Below are 21,805 nucleotides of genomic sequence, written 5' to 3'. Positions count from 1 at the left end.
AGTACGATTAAATTCGAAACAAAATTGACGATTAAAGAACCAAAAAACTTCAAACGATCATAACTTTGTGCTCGGGTGTCCGATTTTGACGATTTTTTTTTTCAAATCACTTAACTCGACGAGACGAACGCAATGGTAAAAAAAAAAAAAAAAAAAAAAAATTGGAAAGTGGGCCCATTCGTGTGAAAAACACGAACTGGCCTAGGCCGGTTCATGTGGTTTATATGAACTTGACCTTGGCGATTCATGTAAATCACACGAACGGGCCTAGGCCAGTTCATGTGGATTACACGAACTGGCCCAGGCAGGTTCATGTAAACTACATGAATCGGCCTAGGTCAATTCGTGTTTTTTACACGAATGGACCGTTTTTCAATTTTTTTTTTTTTTTTACTATTGTGTTCGTCTCGTCGAGTTAAGTGATTTGAAAAAAAAATTCGTCAAAATCGGACACCCGAGCACAAAGTTATGATCGTTTGAAGTTTTTTGGTTCTTTAATCGTCAAATTTTGTCCAATTTAAATCGCTATTTTGTACTCGTATTATTTTGAGACGGTTTTGTTTTTGTTAATTCTTGAAGCGGTTTTTTTGAAATTTTAAATTTAAAATTGAAAATGAGTAAAAAGGAAAGTATATGGGGTTTTAATTACTCAAGGGCAAAAAGGTAATACTTAGGGGCGAGATGAGTAAAACTAGGGGCGATCTTTAGCAAACCCGTTTATATTTGAACTTCGTCAAACTTGGAGCATCAATCCTGACATATAACAAACCATGGCATTCATCCAAGTAAATCTTCTTTAGTTGAACACTTGAAATCCTGATCATTGTCAGCCTACGACAGTCGACCAAATGCAAAGTCTCTAATGAGGCTAATTCAGGTAGTAGTTTGCCAAGATCCCCGTCTGTAATACCAGAAGAAAAGAGATCTAATGTCCTTAAATTTCTCAACAAACCAGGTTTTGACATAACCGGCCAACGATCAAAAGGCAAGTCTGAGAACTCAAAACACGCAAGACTTGAGGTCTCGAGAATGATTGTCCCATCTTTAGGTAAAGTGTTACTTAAAGTAAGCTCCTTCAGTTGACTACAACAAGGAATGACAATAGTTTTGAAGCCATAGCAATCTTCAACCCACAAACATTTCAACAACAGGCACGAACTAATGATAAGATTTAGCATACGTTCCTCTACATCAACACATATTAATTCCAAAGTCTGAAGAGATGCAAGATTTATGGCTCCGTTGTAGTATGGTATTTCGACTTTATAACAATAAAGTTGCCTTAGAGATTTTGCGGAGAGCAAAATGTCAGGCAATTGGTAGTTAATTGGACCATCCAGATCAAGTCTTGCAACCTGATTGTGCACAGCTATACGAATCCACTCATCAACTTTGCAAGATAACTCTTCTAATTTTCTAGATAATTCTATGTCTTCAACATCACAGCCAAACACTTTATTAGAAGTCGGAAATCTAAGTCTGAGCGTCCTTATACGCAGGTTATCTTTAGCGTATCTTTGCATTCTACTATCTATATATCCTAATAATCTAGCAGAGACTTCCTTAGAGGGCCAATATCTGTAAGGGAATTTCAGTACATAATAATGAAATTCAATAATTGGGTTTGTAGCCGAAATATGAGCCCATCTTTTCGACAAGATACAAGTTCTATACGCCTTCCTTGTATCCAGAAAAGAAATGATATGATGTACGAGAAAATCTGGTAAATCAGAGAACCTGTCCATAGTATTAAATTTGCAGGATACCGTTTCCTCGCAATCATAGTTCATTTTCAGTGAGGAATTTCGTCGAACAGGTGGTGTGCACTGTCGCAAATTTCAAAATTCTCCTGCAAAAGTGAAAAAACTGAGTTAAACAACATGAAGGGGTTTAGTGCAAAGCAAAACAAGTAATGCAGACTATGATTACCGAGTAACAGCACACAAAATGACTGGCAAATAATGCAGGGAAGAATGGAAGATGAAGGATAGTATTATTTTTGACAAAAGAGGAACTACTTTTTATTTTTTATTTTTTTTGACAACAATAAACCGATTATATTAAGAAAAAACAAGTACATAAAAGTTTCTAGCCTGTAGCTAGACTTACAGACCAGGAAGGATAAAGAACAAGTAAGTTGCGGATTTCATGTAAAGAATTCCGCACACATATTGGTCTTGACAAATTAGCCGCGTAACGGAAGATAGTTTTCGACAAGAAACCTTGAAGGTGTGAAGCGTAGCCCGAAGAGTGGGCACGACGCATAGCTAATAGAAGAGCTCTAGTAGATGCTGCAAAATAGGAACGGACTCGGATCGTAGTGAGAGTAGTAGAAGTATGAGTAGTAGTCCCAGAAAAGGATTCAGAAATGGAGCAGGTGAAACTGTTCTTTGGTGTTGATCTGCTAATCAAAACATAGAAAGAGACCGCTGCCTGGTGAAGTGGTTGTGGTGATTGGACAGCACAAGAGAGTTTGGTCACTGGAGAGGATACGAACAGAGAAGACCAAATACCAGGAAGTTGGGTATGGGAAGCAGCGAGGTGATCCGTAAGATGACATATACGCCTTGGATCCATCGGGCCATCCTGAAAAACCACCGAATTCCGAACTGTCCAGATGGCCTGAAGAACACAACAGAAATAAAGTAGACGGTTATCCGAAGTAGAGGATTGACGTTGAAGATAGGAGAGAAAATCAGCGAGCCAGCAGGTAAAGGGGATGGTAGGATTTGCTGAAGTGTTAATTCCAAGCGCAGAGGATTTCCATATATGTTGTGTTACCGTACATGAACGGAATAAATGCTCCGTAGTCTCTGGTGAAGAGTGACATAGGTGGCAAAGAGGACTCAGGTTTGCACCCCTCGACACCAAATTTACATTCGTTGGCAGAATGTTGTGCGCCAATCTCCATAGTAGAAGTGGGAACTTAGTTGAGGCGCGCAACTTCCATATGAGTTTCCACGGGAACTTATTAGCAAAAGATAGAGTACAGTGAGCGGAAACCTTAGACCATAGGAAATAGTAACCTGATTTAGTAGAATAAGTGCCATCCTCCGTAAATTTCCAGTAAAGGAAGTCATCAATTTCAGGCAGAGGAGGCTCCATAGTGATGATTTCCTTAGCACACCGAGCGTCAAAATAACGGAAAAGCGCGGCTGGATTCAGTCACTCTGAAGGGAGCAAAAGAGCAGATAAAGACGGAGGAGGAGTCGTCGCAGAGGGGTGGATAGAGGGAAGCTCACCGTGTATCCAACGGCTCGACCAAAGATTAATCAGTTTACCATTTCCAATTTTCCAGCATAGGGCTGGTGTAGAAGCAGCTACCGCACGACAAATGCCGGTCCATAAAAAAGATGGTTGTGAGATGCGAGATTTTGCGGCTGGGATGGGCAAGTCGCGGCCATATTTTGGAACCAAATACCTGGCGGTTAAACCTGAAGGGTGAGATTTAATTCGCCAAAAATTTTTAAGAAGCGAGGCCTGACTTAAAATAAAGGTGTTTTTAATGCCAAGACCTCCACAATCCCTAGGTGCTTGCAAAACTTCTCTTGAAACCCAGTGGATGGAATGACGTTTCCAGTCATTGCGCCACCAAAAAGCGGCAATCAGAGAATCAATCTTACGACATATCCCAAGGGGAATAGGAACAGTAGCCATTACATGATTAAGTGAGGCAAGCAGAATTGCAGAGATGACGATCAACTTACAAGGTTGGCTAAGATGAAGTGATGACCACGAGGCAATGCGCGTTGTCAGCTTGTCAAGGAGAGGGTGGAAAGCCTGAGATCGTTTACGTGGGATATCAACCGGCACACCTAAGTAGTTGCCAAAAGAGCTAGTAGTCGTCATCTTCAGAATTGAAGACAAATGCGATCGAAAATCGAAAGCGCGTTAATTTGAATTTTAGGAAGGATTTATTCAGATTTATCATCTGTCCCGAAACAAACTCGAATTCCTTGAAAAGATCCCGTAAAACCTCAAAAGAGGTAGGAGTAGCTTTACAACATAGGAGAGCGTCGTCAGCATAAAAAAGGTTTTGGGACCAAAAGACTAGTAGAATTACAAAGGGAAGTGAGGCTTGAGGCCAACTACTAGAACACTCACTAGTTATTTTAGTAACGGTTGTTAAAATCTGAATTATACGTGGTAGCAGTTATCAAAAAAACCCTATTTTGGTAGTAATAATTTATTTACTTGATTATACTCAACTATAAAGTTAATTGGATAAATTTTAGAATTAACTAATTTTAAAACTTCTAAGTTTGGATGCACTAGGAAAATGAAACGAAAGAATAACTTTTTTATATATAGTATTTTTGTTTTTTGCATAGTTTTAACTGAAATTGTTTGGTTCGGTTAATCTGGTTTCTAAAACTAAAAACCGAAACCGAAAAAATTCCATGATATAGTTAACAACTCGGTTTAACAAGCCTAAAATATGAGTTTTTTTTGTTTTACAATTTATGCAATTCAGTTTTTTTCTAAACAACTCTAATTAGGATGAGTAAAAATGGATATTATTAGGAGGTGAGAAGAAAAAACGAACCACCTTTGTAAACCGAAACCAAAATAACTAAGTTTAGAAACTGCGATATTCATTATTGTTTTTCCGATTCATTTAACCGGCCAAGGTTTTTTTAGCGAAAATATGTTCATTGTAATGTTAACCCCTTTTTAAACCGCTTTTATTTTTTATGTTTATTTTGAAGAGCACAAAATTTGACTTTTTATAATAGGGGAAGAGGCAAAATGAAAGTTTGGTCAAATGTTTGTAATATGTTATATAGCTTAAATGGGTCCAACGTATATAATACGGGTTTGGATTTGGATTTTATAGACCCTATCCAGAGTCCAAACCTGTCAATCTATCATCCCTAGTGTTAGAGAAACAATGTTCTTTTTAAGGGATTTAAAGACAATAAATTGATCATAAATTTGTAACCAACAACATGTAATCAACCCTTTAGGAATCTTAAAGTTAATTGTGGAAGATGATGATTTATTAGTTATCAACTCAATCCGCAGCACTTGACAAATTCTTGGAAAATTTTTAGTATTATGAAGGATGTAAAATTAAATCTTCATTTCTTCGATGAATTGATAATTAAACATTGTTTTCGTGAAGCTAACAAAGTTGCTGACTTTAACTTATCTCTCTCATTCGAAATGATGAGATAAATTGATCTACCCTAGATAATCAATCTAATTTTATTACCTTAAAAAAAAATCTAATCAACCCAAAGAAAAAAAAATCTTGGATGCAGCCAATAATCAATATGTCACGTCAACGTACTCCCAAATTAATAAAATAAAATAATTACTTTGTTTGTTCATTAAATTTGTCGATGATTCGAATTAATGTGTTGACGATCTTTTTAGGAATTACTAAGACTAGAGTAGGCTTGATACAACTTAAACACAAGACTGTCCTTATAAGGCCCAACATGACTTGATCACAAGAACACCCATCCCAAAAATTGACACAGAAAATCACAAAAATTACTTTCAAAATTTCACTAACCTCAAATCCGTCATCGACAACAAGTCAACAACGTATCGACCAAGAAAGTAATATAATTTCTGCAAATATTTCATTAATTTCGTGAATTTCTCATAATTTGTATTGATTAGCATTTAGAATTAAAACAAATTAGAGAACGATTCAAACTCGAAAAACACCCTTGTCCCTTAACCAAGCTACTCGTTCACATGTCATAATTCGATTACCTGACCTTAACATCAAAATACACTATCCTGCTAGCAATGTATTGAACCGTAGTCCATGGACTCCATATCCATACAAATCGGTACTTCAGCAATACACTAAAACAGAGGCATACACAGCATTATATTCTAAAATAGAGGGAGGTGTTTTGTGTTTATCTTTTACCCCGTGAAAATGCGGATTTGATTAAAATTCCAAGTCATGTATGCAACCAAGCAGTTCACCAATGCAATCTCCACTGTATATCAACCTTCTCTGACTCGTGTATATTCGAGCAATTAGTATCTGGAAATTCAATCCGTTTTAAAGGGTGCCTCCAACAATTTGCCATATCTTCTAGTTCACTCCTAAAAAGCTGCAAACACATACAACCAATATGAGTTAAAAAAAACGTCTGCAAAACAACCAACCTGGGTTCAAAAAGAAATGCATAAAAACATTGCTGATGGAGAATTTTGAATCATGAGACTCAGTGACAGACCTTGCAACAATTTCATAATATTAGTCAGAGTATGAATCTTGAGATACTTCTTGACCATTATCGGAAAAACTACCAGTACAACATTTTAATGTCGTGGTTCAATCTTCCTTCTCAATCTGGTGATAAGAACAATCTTGAGATACTACTTGTCTCATTAGGATTAGAGAAAGCAAACAGGAACACTCGTGTCAGGGTAATTATGCACTTTGGGAATGAAAGTTGGGTCAATTATTTCAGGTTTAGGTTTGTTTTGGATGTATTATCAGGTCATTACGAAATCGTTACCAGTAACACTGGTCGACACATTCACTTTGGCACCTGTCTATTGATGTTTATGGGTCATTTATTATGTCAATAAACTTAGGCATAAGGTCAAATTAGTAAATTCTGGTAATTTCGAATCATATCAATTTAAGGGCACGTAATTCGAATTTTGCCAGGTCTAAATAAATGTAATTGAGTGCGCCTTAAAAAGCTAAAAGCATTACAAATACTAGGTAAAATGCTTGATAGCATACTTTTTAGCAGAAAAAGCTATCAGCAAGTCAAAATAGATGCAAGATTCAACTGTAACTTAAGGCAATGGTAGACTTATATTCCGGCGCAATGTCACTGACCGTGACATATAGCTAGCTGATATATATACCTAAGCTCTAAGCAGGCATTAGTTCGAGTTAGTTATTTCCAACTTGGACAATTGCGATTTGCAGGCTCCAAATTCAGAAAATGTTCAATATTCCAAGAAGACCATGTTCAACTAAAATACTAAATACTAAATAGCATAGAGAATTACTAACCCCTAATTCTATTAAAAATGGTAGAAAGTGAAGACATGAACATACCTGGATCATCAAACCAGGATCTTCTAAATGAAATCGAAAAGAAATAATATCAGGGCGACACGTCCAGAATATACCATTCAAAAAAGCTGAAACAGATGATCTCGAGAGTTTCATTAGCTTTTGCAATTTGCAAAATCCCTGAGTATCAAGGTAATTAGGTCTAGTGCGAACAGAAATATCGCAACTGGCTTGACTACTAATGGTGATAGCAGGATAAAGGCCAAAGGTGCCTCTATATATGAACTTCGTCAAACTTGGAGCATCAACCATAACATCTACCAAACCACCACAAGCATCCAAGTTAATCACCTTTAGCCGAATACTTAAAACCCTGATAGTTGTCAGCCTTAGACAGCTGCATAAAAGCAAAGTTTCCAATGAGGCTAATTCAAGTAGTAGTTTGCCAAGATCCCCGTCAGTAATACCAGAACAATAGATATCTAGTACCGTCAAATTTCTCAATAAACCAGGCTTTGACATAACCGGCCAACGATGAAAAGCCAAGTCTGAGAACTTAAAACACACAAGACTTGAGGTCTCAAGAATGATTGTCCCATCTTTAGGTAAAGTGTTACCTAAAGTAAGCTCCTTCAGTTGACTACAACAAGGAATGACAACAGTTTTGAAGCCAGAGCAATTATTAACCAACAAACACTTCAACAACAGGCACAAACTAATGATATGATTTAGCATACGTTCCTCCACATCAACACCTAATAATCCCAAAGTCTGAAGAGATGCAAGATTTATGGCTCCGTTGTAGTATGGTATTTTGACTAAAAAACAATTAAGTTGCGTTAGAGATTTTGCGGAGAGCAAAATGCCAGGCAATTGGTACTTAAGAGGACCATGAAGATCAAGTCTTGCAACCTGATTGCGCACAGCTATCCGAATCCACTCATCAACTTTGCAAGAAAACTCTTCTAATTTGCTAGATAACTCTATTTGATCAACATCGCAGCTAAACACTTCATTAGTATCGGGAAATACAAGTCTGAGCGTCCTTACACGCAGGTTATCTTTAGCGTATCTTTGCATTCTACTATCTATATATCCTAATAATCTAGCAGAGACTTCCTTAGATGGCCAATTCTCCTTCTTACAATAAAAATGAAACACAATAATTGGGTTTGTAGCCGAAATATGAGCCCAACTTTTCGACAAGATACAAGTTCTATATGCCTCCCTCGTATCCAAAAAAGAAATGATGTGATGTAAGATGAAATCCGGTAAATCTGAGAACCTGTCCACAGTATTCAGCTGCCCAGATACTGTTTCCTCGCAATCGGGGTTCATTTTCACTGAGGAATTTCGTCGAACAGTTGGTGTGCACTGTCGCAAATTTCAAAATTCACCTGCAAATGTGAAAAGACTGAGTTAAACAACATGAAGGGGTTTAGTACAAAGCAAAAAGAGTAATGCAGACTACGATTACCGAGTAAAAGCACGTAGTGTAGAGAAATGAAGGAGATGTAGGGAAGATGAATGCAGATGTATTTTCTTTCTTTAACGAAGTCGTGGAAACAAAGGGAAGTGAGGTTTGAACCCAAAGATTTACTAGAACAGTAAGAGATCTCAAAATTTTCCCGCCTAAATGAAAATTACTCTATAATTGAGTTTCATTATGCAATATCTATAATTGGGCCATGCTGTTTAATTTCAATTACTCTCACTCATTCAAAGTTCCAAACCAAAGCTTACATTCTCTTTTCGGAGTCCAACTTCACAAATTTTGCATGTGAATACTATTTTGGCCCAATGAGTCCACGTCATCACTTTTTATTTGATTTTTAGTTTTTATACAAAACCGCTAAGAAACCTAGCGGCTTTAGAAAATGTTATTGGCCAAATATCTATCACTTTTAGAAAAATAGCGTAGAGAATAAGCCGATAAAATACCTAGCGGCTTTGTCCAACCAATTGCAATAGGTAATAGGTACACTACAAAATAGTAGTGCTGATATGGTAAGCCGCTAGGATTCCTAACGGTTTACTTCAATTACTAGGACCAGTACAACTTGAACACAAGAGTGTTCCTGTTCTTCACGCCCAATACAATACCCCAATCGTTATTCGTCATCGACAAATTACCGATTAGCATTGGCAGTTTTATCTAAACTGCCAAAAAACACTCACCCCACATTACCCAAAACTCTTAATCCTTTATTTTCTATAAAATTGACAAACGAAATCAAGTCTTTCAAAATTTCATCTCTACTTCAAATCCGCCACCAATAACGAATCGAGCAAGAAACTAACTTAATTTTGTTTCATTACTTCCTTGAATTTCTCATAATTTGTATTGATTAACAATTCAAACTCGAAATATGCCCCTGATCACCCCTACGCACTAACCAAGCTACTCTTTCACATATCATAATTTGATGACTATAAATCACAAGTAACAATGCTTCCTTCACATGTACTCAATTTTCCATTATCTGAGCTTAAACAGCCACAGATATTCTTTTTTTTTTTTTTTTTTTTTTTGTGACAGCATAGGAGAATAACTTACAATATTACAAAGTAAGCTACTCGACTAGGTAGCACCAGATATTCATTGATGTACAATCTTCCCGCTCCATTTTAATATATTTGCGAAGTACCAGGAACGCCAACATTACAAATTCGAAACCATAAAGATCACACCAAATACACTAATCCTGCTTGCAACGAACCATAATCGTCCATATCCATACAAATCTGTACTTCCTCAGCAATACACTAAAACAAAGGCATACAAAGCAACGAACCATGGTCGTTCATATCCATACAAATCCATACTTCGTCAGCACTACATTTAAACACCAAAACAGTAGCATACAAAACATTGTCCATACTTCGTCAGCACTACATTTAATCCATACTTCGTCATCTACCCCCATGTAAATCCGGATTTGATTAAAATTCCAAGTCATGTATGCAACCAAGCAGTTCACCAATGCAATCTCCACTGTACCTCAACCTTCTCAGACTCGAGTATATTCGAGAAATTAGCATCTGGAAATTCAATCCGTTTTAAAGGGTGCCTCAAACAATTTGCCATATCTTCTAGTTCACTCATAAAAAACTGCAAACACATACAACCAATATGAGTTAAAAAAGCATCTGCAAAATGGTTTTGAACCAACCAGGGTTCAAAAAGAAATGCATAAAAAAACATTGCTGGTGGAGAATTTTGAATCATGAGACTCAGTGATAGACCTTGCAACTGCTTGACCATTATCGGAAAAACGACCACTACAACATTTTAATGTTGTGGTTCAATCTTTCCTTCTCAATCTTGTGATAAGAACAACTTAAGACAGAAATTTCGTGTTTATTGTCTCATTAGGATTAGAGAAAGCAAAATGGTTTACCAGTACCACTGGTCGACACATTAACTTTGGCTTTGTCTATTGATGTTTATGGGTCATTTTTTATGTCAATAAACTTGGGCATAACGTCAAATTAGTAAATTCTGGTAATTTCGAATCATATCAATTACGGGCAGGTAATTCGATTTTTGCCAGGTCTAAATGTCTAATTTCTTATTGAGTGCGCCTTAAAAAGGTAAAATCATTACTAATACTAGGTAAAATGCTTGATAGCATACTTTTTAGCAGAAAAAGCTATCAACAAGTCAAAATAGATGCAACATTCAACTGTAACTTAAGGCAATGGAAGATTTAATATTCTGGCTCAATGTCACTGACCGTGACACACAGCTAGCTGATGTATTAACCAAGGCTCTAAGCAGGCATTAGTTCGAGTTACTTATTTCCATATTGGACAATTGTGATTTGCATGCTCCAACTTCAGAAAATGTTCAATATTCCAAGACCATGTTCAACTAAATAGCATAGAGAATTACCTGGATCATCAAATCAGGATCTTCTGAATAGAATCGAAAAGAAATAATATCAGGGCGACACGTCCAGAATATACCATTCAAAAAAGCTGAAACAGATGATCTTGAGAGTTTCAAATAATAGAGGGTTAGCTTCAGCTCTGTGATATTACGTGGGGGTCCAAGATTAACATCTCCGAGTTCTTCTTCATTAAATTTGATACTATCACATACAGATACAGACTTCACAGTATACACCCAAAAAAATTTGTTAGTGCAAATAATAGAGACATTCATTCAGACTCAAAACAATTATACAATACAATACCTGAAAAAGAGGGTTGGCTAGCGAAATTTCCACAGCATGGCAGCTTCTTAGTCCTGTCATTAGCTTTTGCATTTTGAAAAATCCTTGAGTATCAAGGTAATTAGGTGTAGTGCGAACAGAAATATCGCAACTGGCTTGACTACTAATGGTGATAGCAGGACAAAGGCCAAAGGCGCCTCCATATATGAACTTCGTCAAACTTGGAGCATCAACCATAACATCTACCAAACCACCACAAATTTTCAAGCAAATCACCTTTAGCCGAATACTTAAAACCCTGATAGTTGTCAGCTTTGGACAGCTGCATAAAAGCAAAGTCTCCAATGACGCTAATTCAAGTAGTAGTTTGCCAAGATCCCCGTCAGTAATACCAGAACAAAAGATATCTAGTACCGTCAAATTTCTCAATAAACCAGGCTTTGACACAACCGGCCAACGATCAAAAGTGAAGTCTGAGAATTTAAAACACGCAAGGCTTGAGGTCTCGATAATGATTGTCGTCCCATCTTTAGGTAAAGTGTTACTTAAAGTAAGCTCCTTCAGTTGACTACAACAAGGAATGACAATAGTTTTGAAGCCAGAGCAATCCTTAACTGACACACACTTCAACAACAGGCACGAATTAATGATATGATTCAGCATACATTCCTCCACAACGACATCTAATAATACCAATGTTTGAAGAGAATCAAGATTTATGGGTTTGTTGTAGTATGGTATTTTGACATTAACACAATCAAGTTGTCTTAGAGATTTTGCAGAAAGCAAAAAATCAGGCAATTGGTACTTAATAACAGGACAATCAAGATCAAGTTTTTCAACCTGATTATGCACAGCTATCCTAAGCCACTCATCAATTTCGCTTGGTAACTCTTTAACTATGCAAGAACGTATGTCTTTAACATTGCGACCAACCACTTTATGAGAATATGGAAATACAAGTCTGAGCGTCCTTACACGCAGGTTATCTGTAGCGTAACTTTGCATTCTACTATTTATATATCCTAATAATCTAGCAGAGACTTCCTCAGAGGCTTACAATAATAATGAAATTCAATAATTGGGTTTGTAGCCGAAATATGAGCCCATCTCTTCGACAAGATACAAGTCCTATACGCCTCCCTCGTATCCAGAAAAGAAATAATATGATGTACGATAAAATCTGGTAAATCTGAGAACCTGTCAACAGCATTCAGCTGCCCAGATACTGTTTCCTCGCAATCGTGGTTCATTTTCACTGAGGAATTTCGTCGAACAGTTGGTGTGCACTGTCGCAAATTTCAAAATTCTCCTGCAGATGTGAAAAAACTGAGTTAAACAACATGAAGGGGGTTTAAGATCAAGCAAAACGAGTAATGCAGACTACGATTACCGAGTAATAGCACGCAAAATGACTGGCAAGTTTTCATTTTTGAGAAAAGAGGAACACGCAAGTTATCATTTTTTTTGAGAAAAGAGGAACTATTTTTGGGACCCAAAGATTACTACAGTAGAAAGGTTTTTACTTTTTACACAAAAACCTTATAAACGGTTCGGTTAATCGCTCAGGCGCTCAACGGTCCTGTTATGATCAACCGATAATCCTTCTACGAATATTTTTTTTTTCCCAACTTCTGTTTATTTTTTTTTTATAGTGGTTTAATTAAATTTTCATTATATATTATACTCAACAATGAAGTTAATTAGATAAATTTTAATATTAGTTTATCGGTTTAAGTACCTTAAGGCTAGGTTTGGTAAAACGAGCTAAAAAGTTACCTGAAACCCAAAAAATACATGAAAACTAAAAAGCTAACTAAAATACGAAAAAGTAGCTGATAAAATAGCTAAAATTTAGGAGCGGATAAACTGTATTATATAAAAAAAATATTTGGCAAAAATTAATCTTACACTCTTGTACAACCATTTGTGTTTTAATTCTATTTTCTCATTGATTAAGAAATACAATAAGACGATACTAGACAACAGAGCAATAAGTTTGAGTTCTTTATGGATGATATTTAAAATCCATAATAGTGTAGCTAATGTTGAAAGTAGTTAATAATATTTATGCATAGAACTAGTTTAATAACCAAAAGTCCAAATAAATTAACTAATAAACATGCAAAAAAAGTTTTTTTTTTATAACCAAAAATTTTAAATGGATAAGTTGTCGTGTTTTCATCCTACAATGTCGGTTTGTTATAATAAAATTAAAATATAAATTAAATTTAATATTTGTGTTTCTCATCTTTTGAGTCAATTTAATATTATAAAACAATATATATATATATATAAAACTGGGTTGAAACGCTGTAGATGCGCCACGTGTCCTATACAGCCTTAATGACAAGCATTAATTACAGCTAATCATTTAATATAAGCATAATAAATGTTGTATAAACCCAGCAAAATATTAATTATAGTTTAATAAATTTATTATAAAATTATATAAAAAAAAATTACAGTAATTTGACTCTAAATTTAGTAAAAAATTATTTTGATAAAAATACTAAAATGTAAATAATTACGTTCATTGCGAAAAATGCTTTCAATTGAGTATAATTTTGATTATATTTATTGAAATATTTTGATATTTTACATTTACGTAAAAAAATATTTTGAGAAAGTTATAAAACTTAGACCACTAAATCCGGTAAGAAAAATATATTTGGGAGAGTAATTGTATTTATTAAAAATAGAACTTAAAGAATACTACTAAGAGATAAGTTTTTATAGCGTGATAATGAAAAAAAAAATTATATTGCGAGAAATTGAATACATGTGAGATTTTGATAGATTTAAATAGTGTGATAAGGAGTATGTATGTACATAGTAACGCAATGATCGCGAGTACATTTAAATAATCAAAACAAAAGTAATGATTATTAAGTAATATAGTATTATAAACGCCATGAAAAAGTAGAAAACATGTTACATTTTTCTTTAATATCTTCAATTAAATATGTATGCGTCAACTATAACATATTGATTATGACTAACTAAATATTACTTTTAGTTAAATATTTTATATGTTATCTTTTAAATACTTTGAAGTTAAACCTTGAAAAAAAAAATATTTGAGAAAGTTCAACCTATTTTATTTACAGGTAATTTATTAAACATCATTATATAAAAATAATATAATTGATAGTTGTTTAAAAAACAAGGACGCTGATTTATATCAACGACGTTTTAGTAAATATCGACGACGTTTTTTTAAAAAAAAGACGATAACTGCCCTTCCACTCATCCAACACTTTCTCTCTCTAAAAAATTTCCTCTCAAATTCAACTAAAAATCAACTAAATTAAAAAAAACCAACAACAACAATTAACAACATGACGGATCCCAAATCACCGGTACTTAAACAACTTAATCGCTTCATTATTTGGTTAATTTTTATTTTTTTTGCGCACCGTTAAATTTATTCGATAATTGATTTACGTCACGTATTAACTTAGTAATAGCAAATATTGCGATTTTTCTGCGTAAATCTGAAATTTGTACCCCCAAGGTTGAACCACGGACCAAACTTTGAGATCTAACGTTCAGCCATGGACCAAACGTTGGAAACCAACGTTTGCCATGGTCCAATCGTGGGAAACCAACGTTGGCTATGGTCCAAACGTTGGAATCCCACGTTTGGCCATGAAGAATTTTTTTTTTCTTTTTTTTTTTTAGAAAGAAAAAAAAATTAAAAAAAAAATTCACCATGGCCAAACGTGGGATTCCAACGTTTGGACCATGGCCAAACGACCAAACCCAACGTTTGTCCATGGGCAAACGGCCAAAACCATCGTTCCTCCATGGTCAAACGTCCAAAATTCACGTTTTACCATGGATGAAACAACCAATTCCCACGTTTCATCCATGGTGTTACCTTCCCCATTTTTTTCGACTCAAATTCGACACCAACCAACATTATTTGACATATGATTGACCTATTTTACGCAAACAACTATACAATTACAACTAATTAGCAAAAGATTGACAACAAAAACAACAATACAATTACAATAATACAAACAACAATCTATCTTTCAAAACTAATTCAATAAAGTTTAATAAAACCTAAAATAATCAAAACAAATACAATTAACTAGCAAATCGAAGCATATAATCAATTAAAACTAACAAATAAAGTCATATAATTTATTACACCCTCCGTTCCAGTGATATGTTTACACTTCTTTTATTTCCCCCTCACAAAATAAAGAAAGTGTAAACATATCACTGGAGTAACAACAACAATAAACGATATAATTTCAATTACAAAACTAATTTTAAAAAAAAAAAAAACTAACAGGATATGAATAGTAGCGGTGGTGGCGGTAAACGGCAGTGGCGGCGTGTGGTGGCGGCGTGGTGGTAGGAGGTGGTGATGGTGTTTGATGTTGGGAATATTTGGGGATTTTTGGACTTAGAGAGTGTTCCGGGTGTAATTCCAGAGCAGATATTTGGTACCACTCGTAGCTAGTTGAAGCAGAAAAATTTTTGCAAAATACTTGCGCAGAATATACGCTCAACATACATCGGAGCCCATGCCACGGCATAGACTACGCTGGGGGCAAATTGATGGGGCATATTCTGCACCGCTGACCAAGTCAACAATACTGAGCAAGGTCAAGGGTATCCACAGTAAAGTCAGCGACTCAAACAGTCTAGCCGATGGAGCCCATCGGCCTGTCACCTGGGTCTCGGCCAGACAACTAGCCAGCCGAGACCCAAATCCGCGTACTCATATCCAAGACCCTCGGCGAGCCTGCCACAGGTCCATCGGCCGAGGGTACAACGGTCTTTCCACCTGGCCACTACGTGACAAAAGGTGAATGCCTATAAATACTCCTCAACCTTCATTGAGGAAACGATCCACAAATTGACCTAATAAACACTATTCATCTGGTAATATCTTCCTTATCTCTCTACAATACACTCTTAGCCAAGTAACAACAACTTATCTCTCTAAGTTTACTGACTTGAGCGTCGGAGTGAGTACGCTCGGCCAAAGCCGAGCCCTCAGTTTGTTCATCGTTTCAGGAGACCGCAAGGAGGATTCAAGCAAGGACATCATTCAACTAGCTACGAGTGGTACCAAATATCTGCTCTGGAATTACACCCGGAACAGAGAGAAAAGAAGAGAGTTTGTGAGATGTGAACGGCAAAATTGTCTTTCGGAATGAAAACGTCGTCGATATTTACGAATCGGGTAAAAAGAATATAAATTACATAAAATTATATTCACATCATTTTGAACAAATATTAAGTGGTTCGGGACATAATGTACCGTTAAATAACATAATGTGAGAAATCAATGTTCATCGTTGCGTTATTCAAGTCTAATTAGGTCCACTAATAAATGGCAATTTTTGTAAAATGAAAAAAATAGACAAGGACAATATGGTAATTTCACAACTAAAAAACTTACTAAAAATGGAAAGGGGGGAGAAAATCCGACTAGCTTCGAAAGTGAAAGAAGGAAGAAATAAGCGACTAGGAGGGAGTATGATATTAGATAAGTAACAAATTTATTTATAAAATGTTTATCATGCATAATTAATTATCACTTATTAGTTTTAATAATTAAAATTGTATGTATTTTATTTTAAAATATTGAAGTTAAACCTAAAAAAAATTAAATTTGAGAATAATTAATTTATTTTTATTTCTAAGTAAAAATATTAAAGATCATATATGAATTATATTATTTTTCTTCAATTAAAATAATAAAATTTTAAAATAGGCCGCGCAAAGCGCGGGATACTCCCTTGTATATATATAAAACCGGGTTGAAACGCTGTGGATGCGCTACGTGTCAACCCAGCATTAAATACGAGTATTAATTACAGCTGAACATCCCCCTACTACTAAGAGAATAAAAATTCTCTTAGTTTTCCCGCCTAAAGAAACTTCTTCTTAATTGGGCCTATTTTTCTGGATATTACTAACACAACAAGATTTGATGGATTGTAAATTGTGGACCTTATACGTAGCCCACTTTTTCTATCTCATCTATCAAAGTAAAAGTTATTAATAGCCCATAATTTTGGACTCTACATGTCATATTATAAGCTAGATGAGTAAACTTGATTTCGTATAAATTTAAATTTATATTATATTTATATGTTACCTCTTTTGTAAGAAATCATCAGTTATTTATTATGTAAATTTTTGTCTTAGTAATATGGACTATTTTTTGAAGGATGTAAAAACACTTATGTATTTTCTATTAGAAATAAAAAAGTGAAAACATTATTTTAATAATTCGTAAATTGTCTTTTTCGACGCGAGGAATAGTTTTTACTGCTTTTCGTTATAAGGTCAATACGCGTTTTAATAAAATTATACAACTAACTTAATAATTGTACTATTAATGTCATAAATTAGTTGCATGTAACGATATAAAATTATTTTGTTAGTTTTAATAGTAAAAAAATAACTTAACTTAAATGTCTTCTTATGGTAGTAAACTTTTTTTTTCAACCTCTTATTAATATTATTATATTTATTAGATTATAACATTAAATTAAAAGTATACTTCATTTATGCAAATAATTTAATTGATAATATCTCTTTATAAAATAAATCTAAAAAGTACCGTGCTATAGCACGGGAACTACACACATTAAATATAAACATAATAAATGCAGCATAAATCTCAGTAAATATTAATTATAATTTAATAAATTTTATTATAAAATTTTATTAAATAATTATGTTGATTTGATTCTAAATTTATTAAAAAAAATATTTTGACAAAAATTCTAAATTGTAAATAAAAACGTTCATTGCGAAAAATGCTTTCAATCGAGTATACTATTATGTTTTACATTTACGTAAAAAAACATTTTGAGAAAGTTATAAAACTTAGACCATTAATTTTATTAAGAAAAATATATTTTAAAGAGTCATTGTATATATTAAAAACAAAACTTTAAAAAAAAAAACTGTTCCGGGTGTAATTCCGAAGCAGTTATTTGTTACCACTCGTGGCTTGTAGAATGATGTCTTGGTCTGAATCCTCCTTTTGGCCTCTCCTGAAACAATGAACAAATTGAGGGCTCGGCTTTGGCCGAGCGTACTCACTCCGACGCTCAAGTCAGTGAACTTAAAGAGGTAAGTTGTGTGTTACTTGGCGAAGTATATATTGTAGAGAGATAAAGAAGATATTACCAGATTATGAGGTATTTAGGTTATATTTCGGATGAATTGTCGATCCTTTCCTCAATGAGGGTTGAGGAGTATTTATAGACTTTCACCTTTTGTCACGTAGTGGCCAAGTGGCTAGCAGGTGGAAAGACTGATCTACCCTCGGCCGAGGGACCCATGGCAGGCCGGCGGGCCCTGTTGACTCCATGCCGATGGGTCTTGGATATGAGTACGCGGATGTGTGCCCCGACTGGCTAGTTGTCCTAGCCGGGACACAAGTGACAGGCCGACAGGCTGCGCCGGCTAGGCTGTCCAAGGTGTTGACTTTGCTTTGGATATCTTTGACCTTGCTCAATATGTTGACTCGGTCAGCGGGTGCAGAATATGCCCCATCAATTTGCCCCCAGCGTAGTCTATGCCGTGGTATGGACCTTCGATGAGTGTTGAGCGTATTCTGCGCAAGTAAAATATTCTGCCCCGACTTCTTCTACCTCGGCTTGGTTATGCTTATGTCGTACCGTATTCCCCCTCCACATGGATGTGTAATGGACATCAGATGTGGAAAAAAAAATGGCGCTGGCCGAGACCGAGATTGTGAGTGCCGTGTGCTTTTGATTGCCCCCAGCCGGTGCTGCCAAGCTTGGTTGAGTCAGCGAGCCGTTTGGCAAGTAGACACCAAAGGGGCGTGTTGAAGAAGATACGTCGATTGGCATTCTGTCAAGGAGCGTGTTGAAGAAGTTTTGTAACTGTTTGTCGATTGACATTCCATGGCTGCATGCTTGACACGTGGCTCGGCGTTGATTGGTTGACGTTTCATGGGCTTTGCCCTGATTGGTCCGTTTCATGGGCTTTGCTATATAAATAGAGCAGTTAGCCTTGGATTTTGGCCACCAAAATCTTATTTTCTCAAAAAATTTCTTCTTTCTAGCCTTCCTTTGCAGAGTTCCTTTCTCTTTCTAATCTTCAGAATCGTTACTTCGGCGTAGCACTTTTTCTTCAAGGTAAACAAACAAATTTACCAACTTTTAATTGTTAAGTTTTTGTTGTGAACATGTCTTCTGCTGATGCCGGACCTAGTAACCCTGCGCCGGGAGGTTCCCCGTCGCGTCTTGATGAAGAGGAGCCGTTGGCCGCCATCCCGATAAGGTCCGGGGGCCCTAGGTCTCCCTCTCCTGAGGTTGATCCAAAAGTTTTGGAGGAATGGGAGGATGAGGATGATGTTGATGATGACGGTGATGATTTTGAAAGGGCTCCAACTAATGAGGGGAGGCCGCATCTCTTGGACCACGGCGACGCCTGTAAGATTGGCCCTGATCGGGCTTGGACCAACAAGTTCGCCAGTTGTTCTGGCTCTGAATTTTTCGAGCATCATTTCTCCTTCGGCAGAGGGTATAGTATTGTCATCCTTGGGGAAGGTCAGGCGGTCTGTTGCCCTCCCAAGGGCTGCATCGGCGTATACATCAGACACCTGGAGTATGGGCTCCGGTTTCCTCTGAATGGATACGTTATGGCCATCATTAAAGCCATGAATGTCGCCGTGGCCCAACTGCACCCGTTGGCCATTAGGACTATAGTCGGCTTTGTGTGGCTCTGTCTTTTCAAGGGGGAGGTCCCAACGGTTAACTTATTCCGCCGGCTTCATCACCTTCGGGCGTCAGCCCCTGGTCGCGTGGGGTGGTACAGCGTGCAGACGGAGCCGGGCTACGTCTCCGTTGATAAGCTTTCTTCCTGCAAGGACTGGAAGGAGCGGTGGGTGTACGTTGAGGTTCCGAAGGATTATCCACTGCCCCGGTCCTTCCAGCACCGCGTCAATTTGCGGTGTGAGAGCAAGGGGGAGCATGACAAATGGGTGTCCCGGAGTAAGCTTAAGATGGACGCCAGCATGGTCCCTCTTAATGCGGATGAGAAGCGGGCGATGAGGCTGTTCGAGGCTGAGAAGAATGGGATGCCGAAGGGATGGATGCCCCCGACGCAGATCATTCTTCAGGATGAGCTGCTCTGCCACGTCGGCCTCATACCGGCCCTCGAACGGGGTGAGTGGGGTCGGTGTAAGGCCCATCTCTGCTTTTAATGTTTCTGTTTCTTGAACTTTGATTTATTTCTTTCACTTAACTCTTGCTTCGTTTCCTTTGCAGACCGTTTTGGCCCGGACCTGTCTGAGGATATCCTTAGGAGAATGGGGCTTGCCAAGGACAAGACAGTTGTTGATTTGCATCCTAAGGCCCAGGCCCGTGATCGCAGACCGGCGCCAAATGATCTCATGGATCAGCAGCTGAAGGGCTTGGATACGACGGCGGCCCAGGCGAAGGTTGCTGGTAAAATACCGCGCCGAACGCGGAAGACAAAGTCTTCGGCGGCGACGGCGTCGACGTCAATTCCACCTCCGATCCCCGTAGTCCAAAAGGAGACTGTGGAGATCGTCGATATTACCGCCGAGGAGGAGATCACCGTGGCAGTGGAATCTCCTCTCTTACCCAAGAGAAAAGAGACTGCTGCTGCCGCTGCTGCTCTTACCGAGGCCGGCAAAGAAATGGGTCCTCCGGCCAAGAAGGCCAAGCCTGGTACAGATCTTTCCTGTGGCTCAGACTTAGCCGGTTCATTAGGCGTTCCTGATGACATGCTCTCTGGTATGTCCATGAATGTTGACACAGATGCCTTGATTGAATTTTTTGTAGATCAACCGCCGCCGTCTACCGGTCCTTCTGAACGGCGTGCTGAGAAGCGACCTGTGCAGACGGGTGGTAAAGATGCCACCGTCGTTTCTTCCTTCCCGAAGCCTACCCCCGCCCAGATCAGGTCGGAGGGCATAAGTTTGTCCAGGATGGTGGCGAAGTGGGCTGATGTGGCCGGTGCTCATATTATGGAGCAGGAAAAGGTCATGGCTGAAGTTGCCCCACAGCTTGAGCGGCTCAGGCTTGAGGTCGCTGCTGCGAAGAAGGAAGCCGAGAGGGCCAAGGCTGAGGCCGAAAAAGCGGTCCTTGCTGAGCGACAACTTAGGGAGGACGCTGAAAAGGCGGTCCTTGCCTAGAGAGCCAAGGTTGAGGCTGTGGGGGCTGAATCTGCTAAGCTGCTGGAGGAGCGTGAGAAGCTTCAGGCTGTCGTCGACTTCACTGCTGGGAAGAGGGACGAATGGAAATCCATGTTCCAGGCCCAGGGGAAGGTGCTTCGGAATATGAAGGCTATCATCGCCCAGAGGGAGCTGGACATTGAGAAGCTCCAAAGCGTCATTCTTCCTAACATGTGCGCCCAATACCGGGACCTGGCCGAAGAAGTTGCCAGGGAAGTGATAGGGGAGCTCTTTCTTGATGGCTCCTTTCCGTGGCAAAAATTTGACGAGCTGCTTGATGACAAGCTCGATGCTAAGGCGAAGGCCGCGGAGGAGAAGGCTGCGGAGGAGGCAAGGGTGAAGAAGGAGGAAGAGGAGGCCGCGGAGAAGGCGGCCCATGCTGAGAAGGTGAAGGCGGCCAAGGAG

The 21,805-nt window shown here is 37.7% G+C and overlaps 3 protein-coding genes across 3 annotated transcripts in view; all 3 read right to left on the bottom strand.

Moving 5' to 3' along the window:
- The window catches only part of LOC141606638 (uncharacterized), a 106,610-nt gene that overhangs the window by 73,322 nt on the left and 11,483 nt on the right, over window positions 1-21,805 (bottom strand). The window lies entirely within an intron of this gene.
- LOC141606636 (F-box protein At4g09920-like) lies at window positions 5,582-8,777 on the bottom strand. The gene is made up of 3 exons (XM_074425840.1): window positions 8,484-8,777; window positions 7,049-8,403; window positions 5,582-6,080 (listed from the first exon to the last, which is right to left on the bottom strand). The coding sequence occupies exons 2-3, from the start codon at window positions 8,342-8,344 to the stop codon at window positions 5,946-5,948; spliced, it is 1,431 nt and encodes a 476-aa protein (XP_074281941.1). The 5' UTR covers window positions 8,345-8,403; window positions 8,484-8,777; the 3' UTR covers window positions 5,582-5,945.
- Window positions 9,605-12,739, bottom strand: LOC141609448 (uncharacterized). The gene is made up of 4 exons (XM_074428496.1): window positions 12,578-12,739; window positions 11,206-12,496; window positions 10,902-11,120; window positions 9,605-10,118 (listed from the first exon to the last, which is right to left on the bottom strand). Exons 2-4 carry the CDS (start codon window positions 12,190-12,192, stop codon window positions 9,984-9,986), a joined length of 1,341 nt encoding a protein of 446 aa, XP_074284597.1. The 5' UTR covers window positions 12,193-12,496; window positions 12,578-12,739; the 3' UTR covers window positions 9,605-9,983.

The sequence above is a fragment of the Silene latifolia genome, chromosome 10 (genome assembly GCF_048544455.1).
Source record: "Silene latifolia isolate original U9 population chromosome 10, ASM4854445v1, whole genome shotgun sequence".
NCBI classification, from domain to species: domain Eukaryota; kingdom Viridiplantae; phylum Streptophyta; class Magnoliopsida; order Caryophyllales; family Caryophyllaceae; genus Silene; species Silene latifolia.
Note: the sequence above shows the minus strand (reverse complement) of the source record. Positions and strands in the feature narration are given on the sequence as shown.

Coding starts and splice junctions, on each gene's coding strand:
- LOC141606636 (XM_074425840.1), bottom strand. CDS start 8,344: ATGAACCCCGATTGCGAGGAAACAGTATCTGGGCAGCTGAATACTGTG. Junction 6,081..7,048: donor ATCCTGGTTTGATGATCCAG/GTATGTTCATGT, acceptor ATGTGTTTGCAG/CTTTTTAGGAGTGAACTAGA.
- LOC141609448 (XM_074428496.1), bottom strand. CDS start 12,192: ATGCAAAGTTACGCTACAGATAACCTGCGTGTAAGGACGCTCAGACTT. Junction 11,121..11,205: donor TAGCCAACCCTCTTTTTCAG/GTATTGTATTGT, acceptor TATACTGTGAAG/TCTGTATCTGTATGTGATAG. Junction 10,119..10,901: donor ATCCTGATTTGATGATCCAG/GTAATTCTCTAT, acceptor ATGTGTTTGCAG/TTTTTTATGAGTGAACTAGA.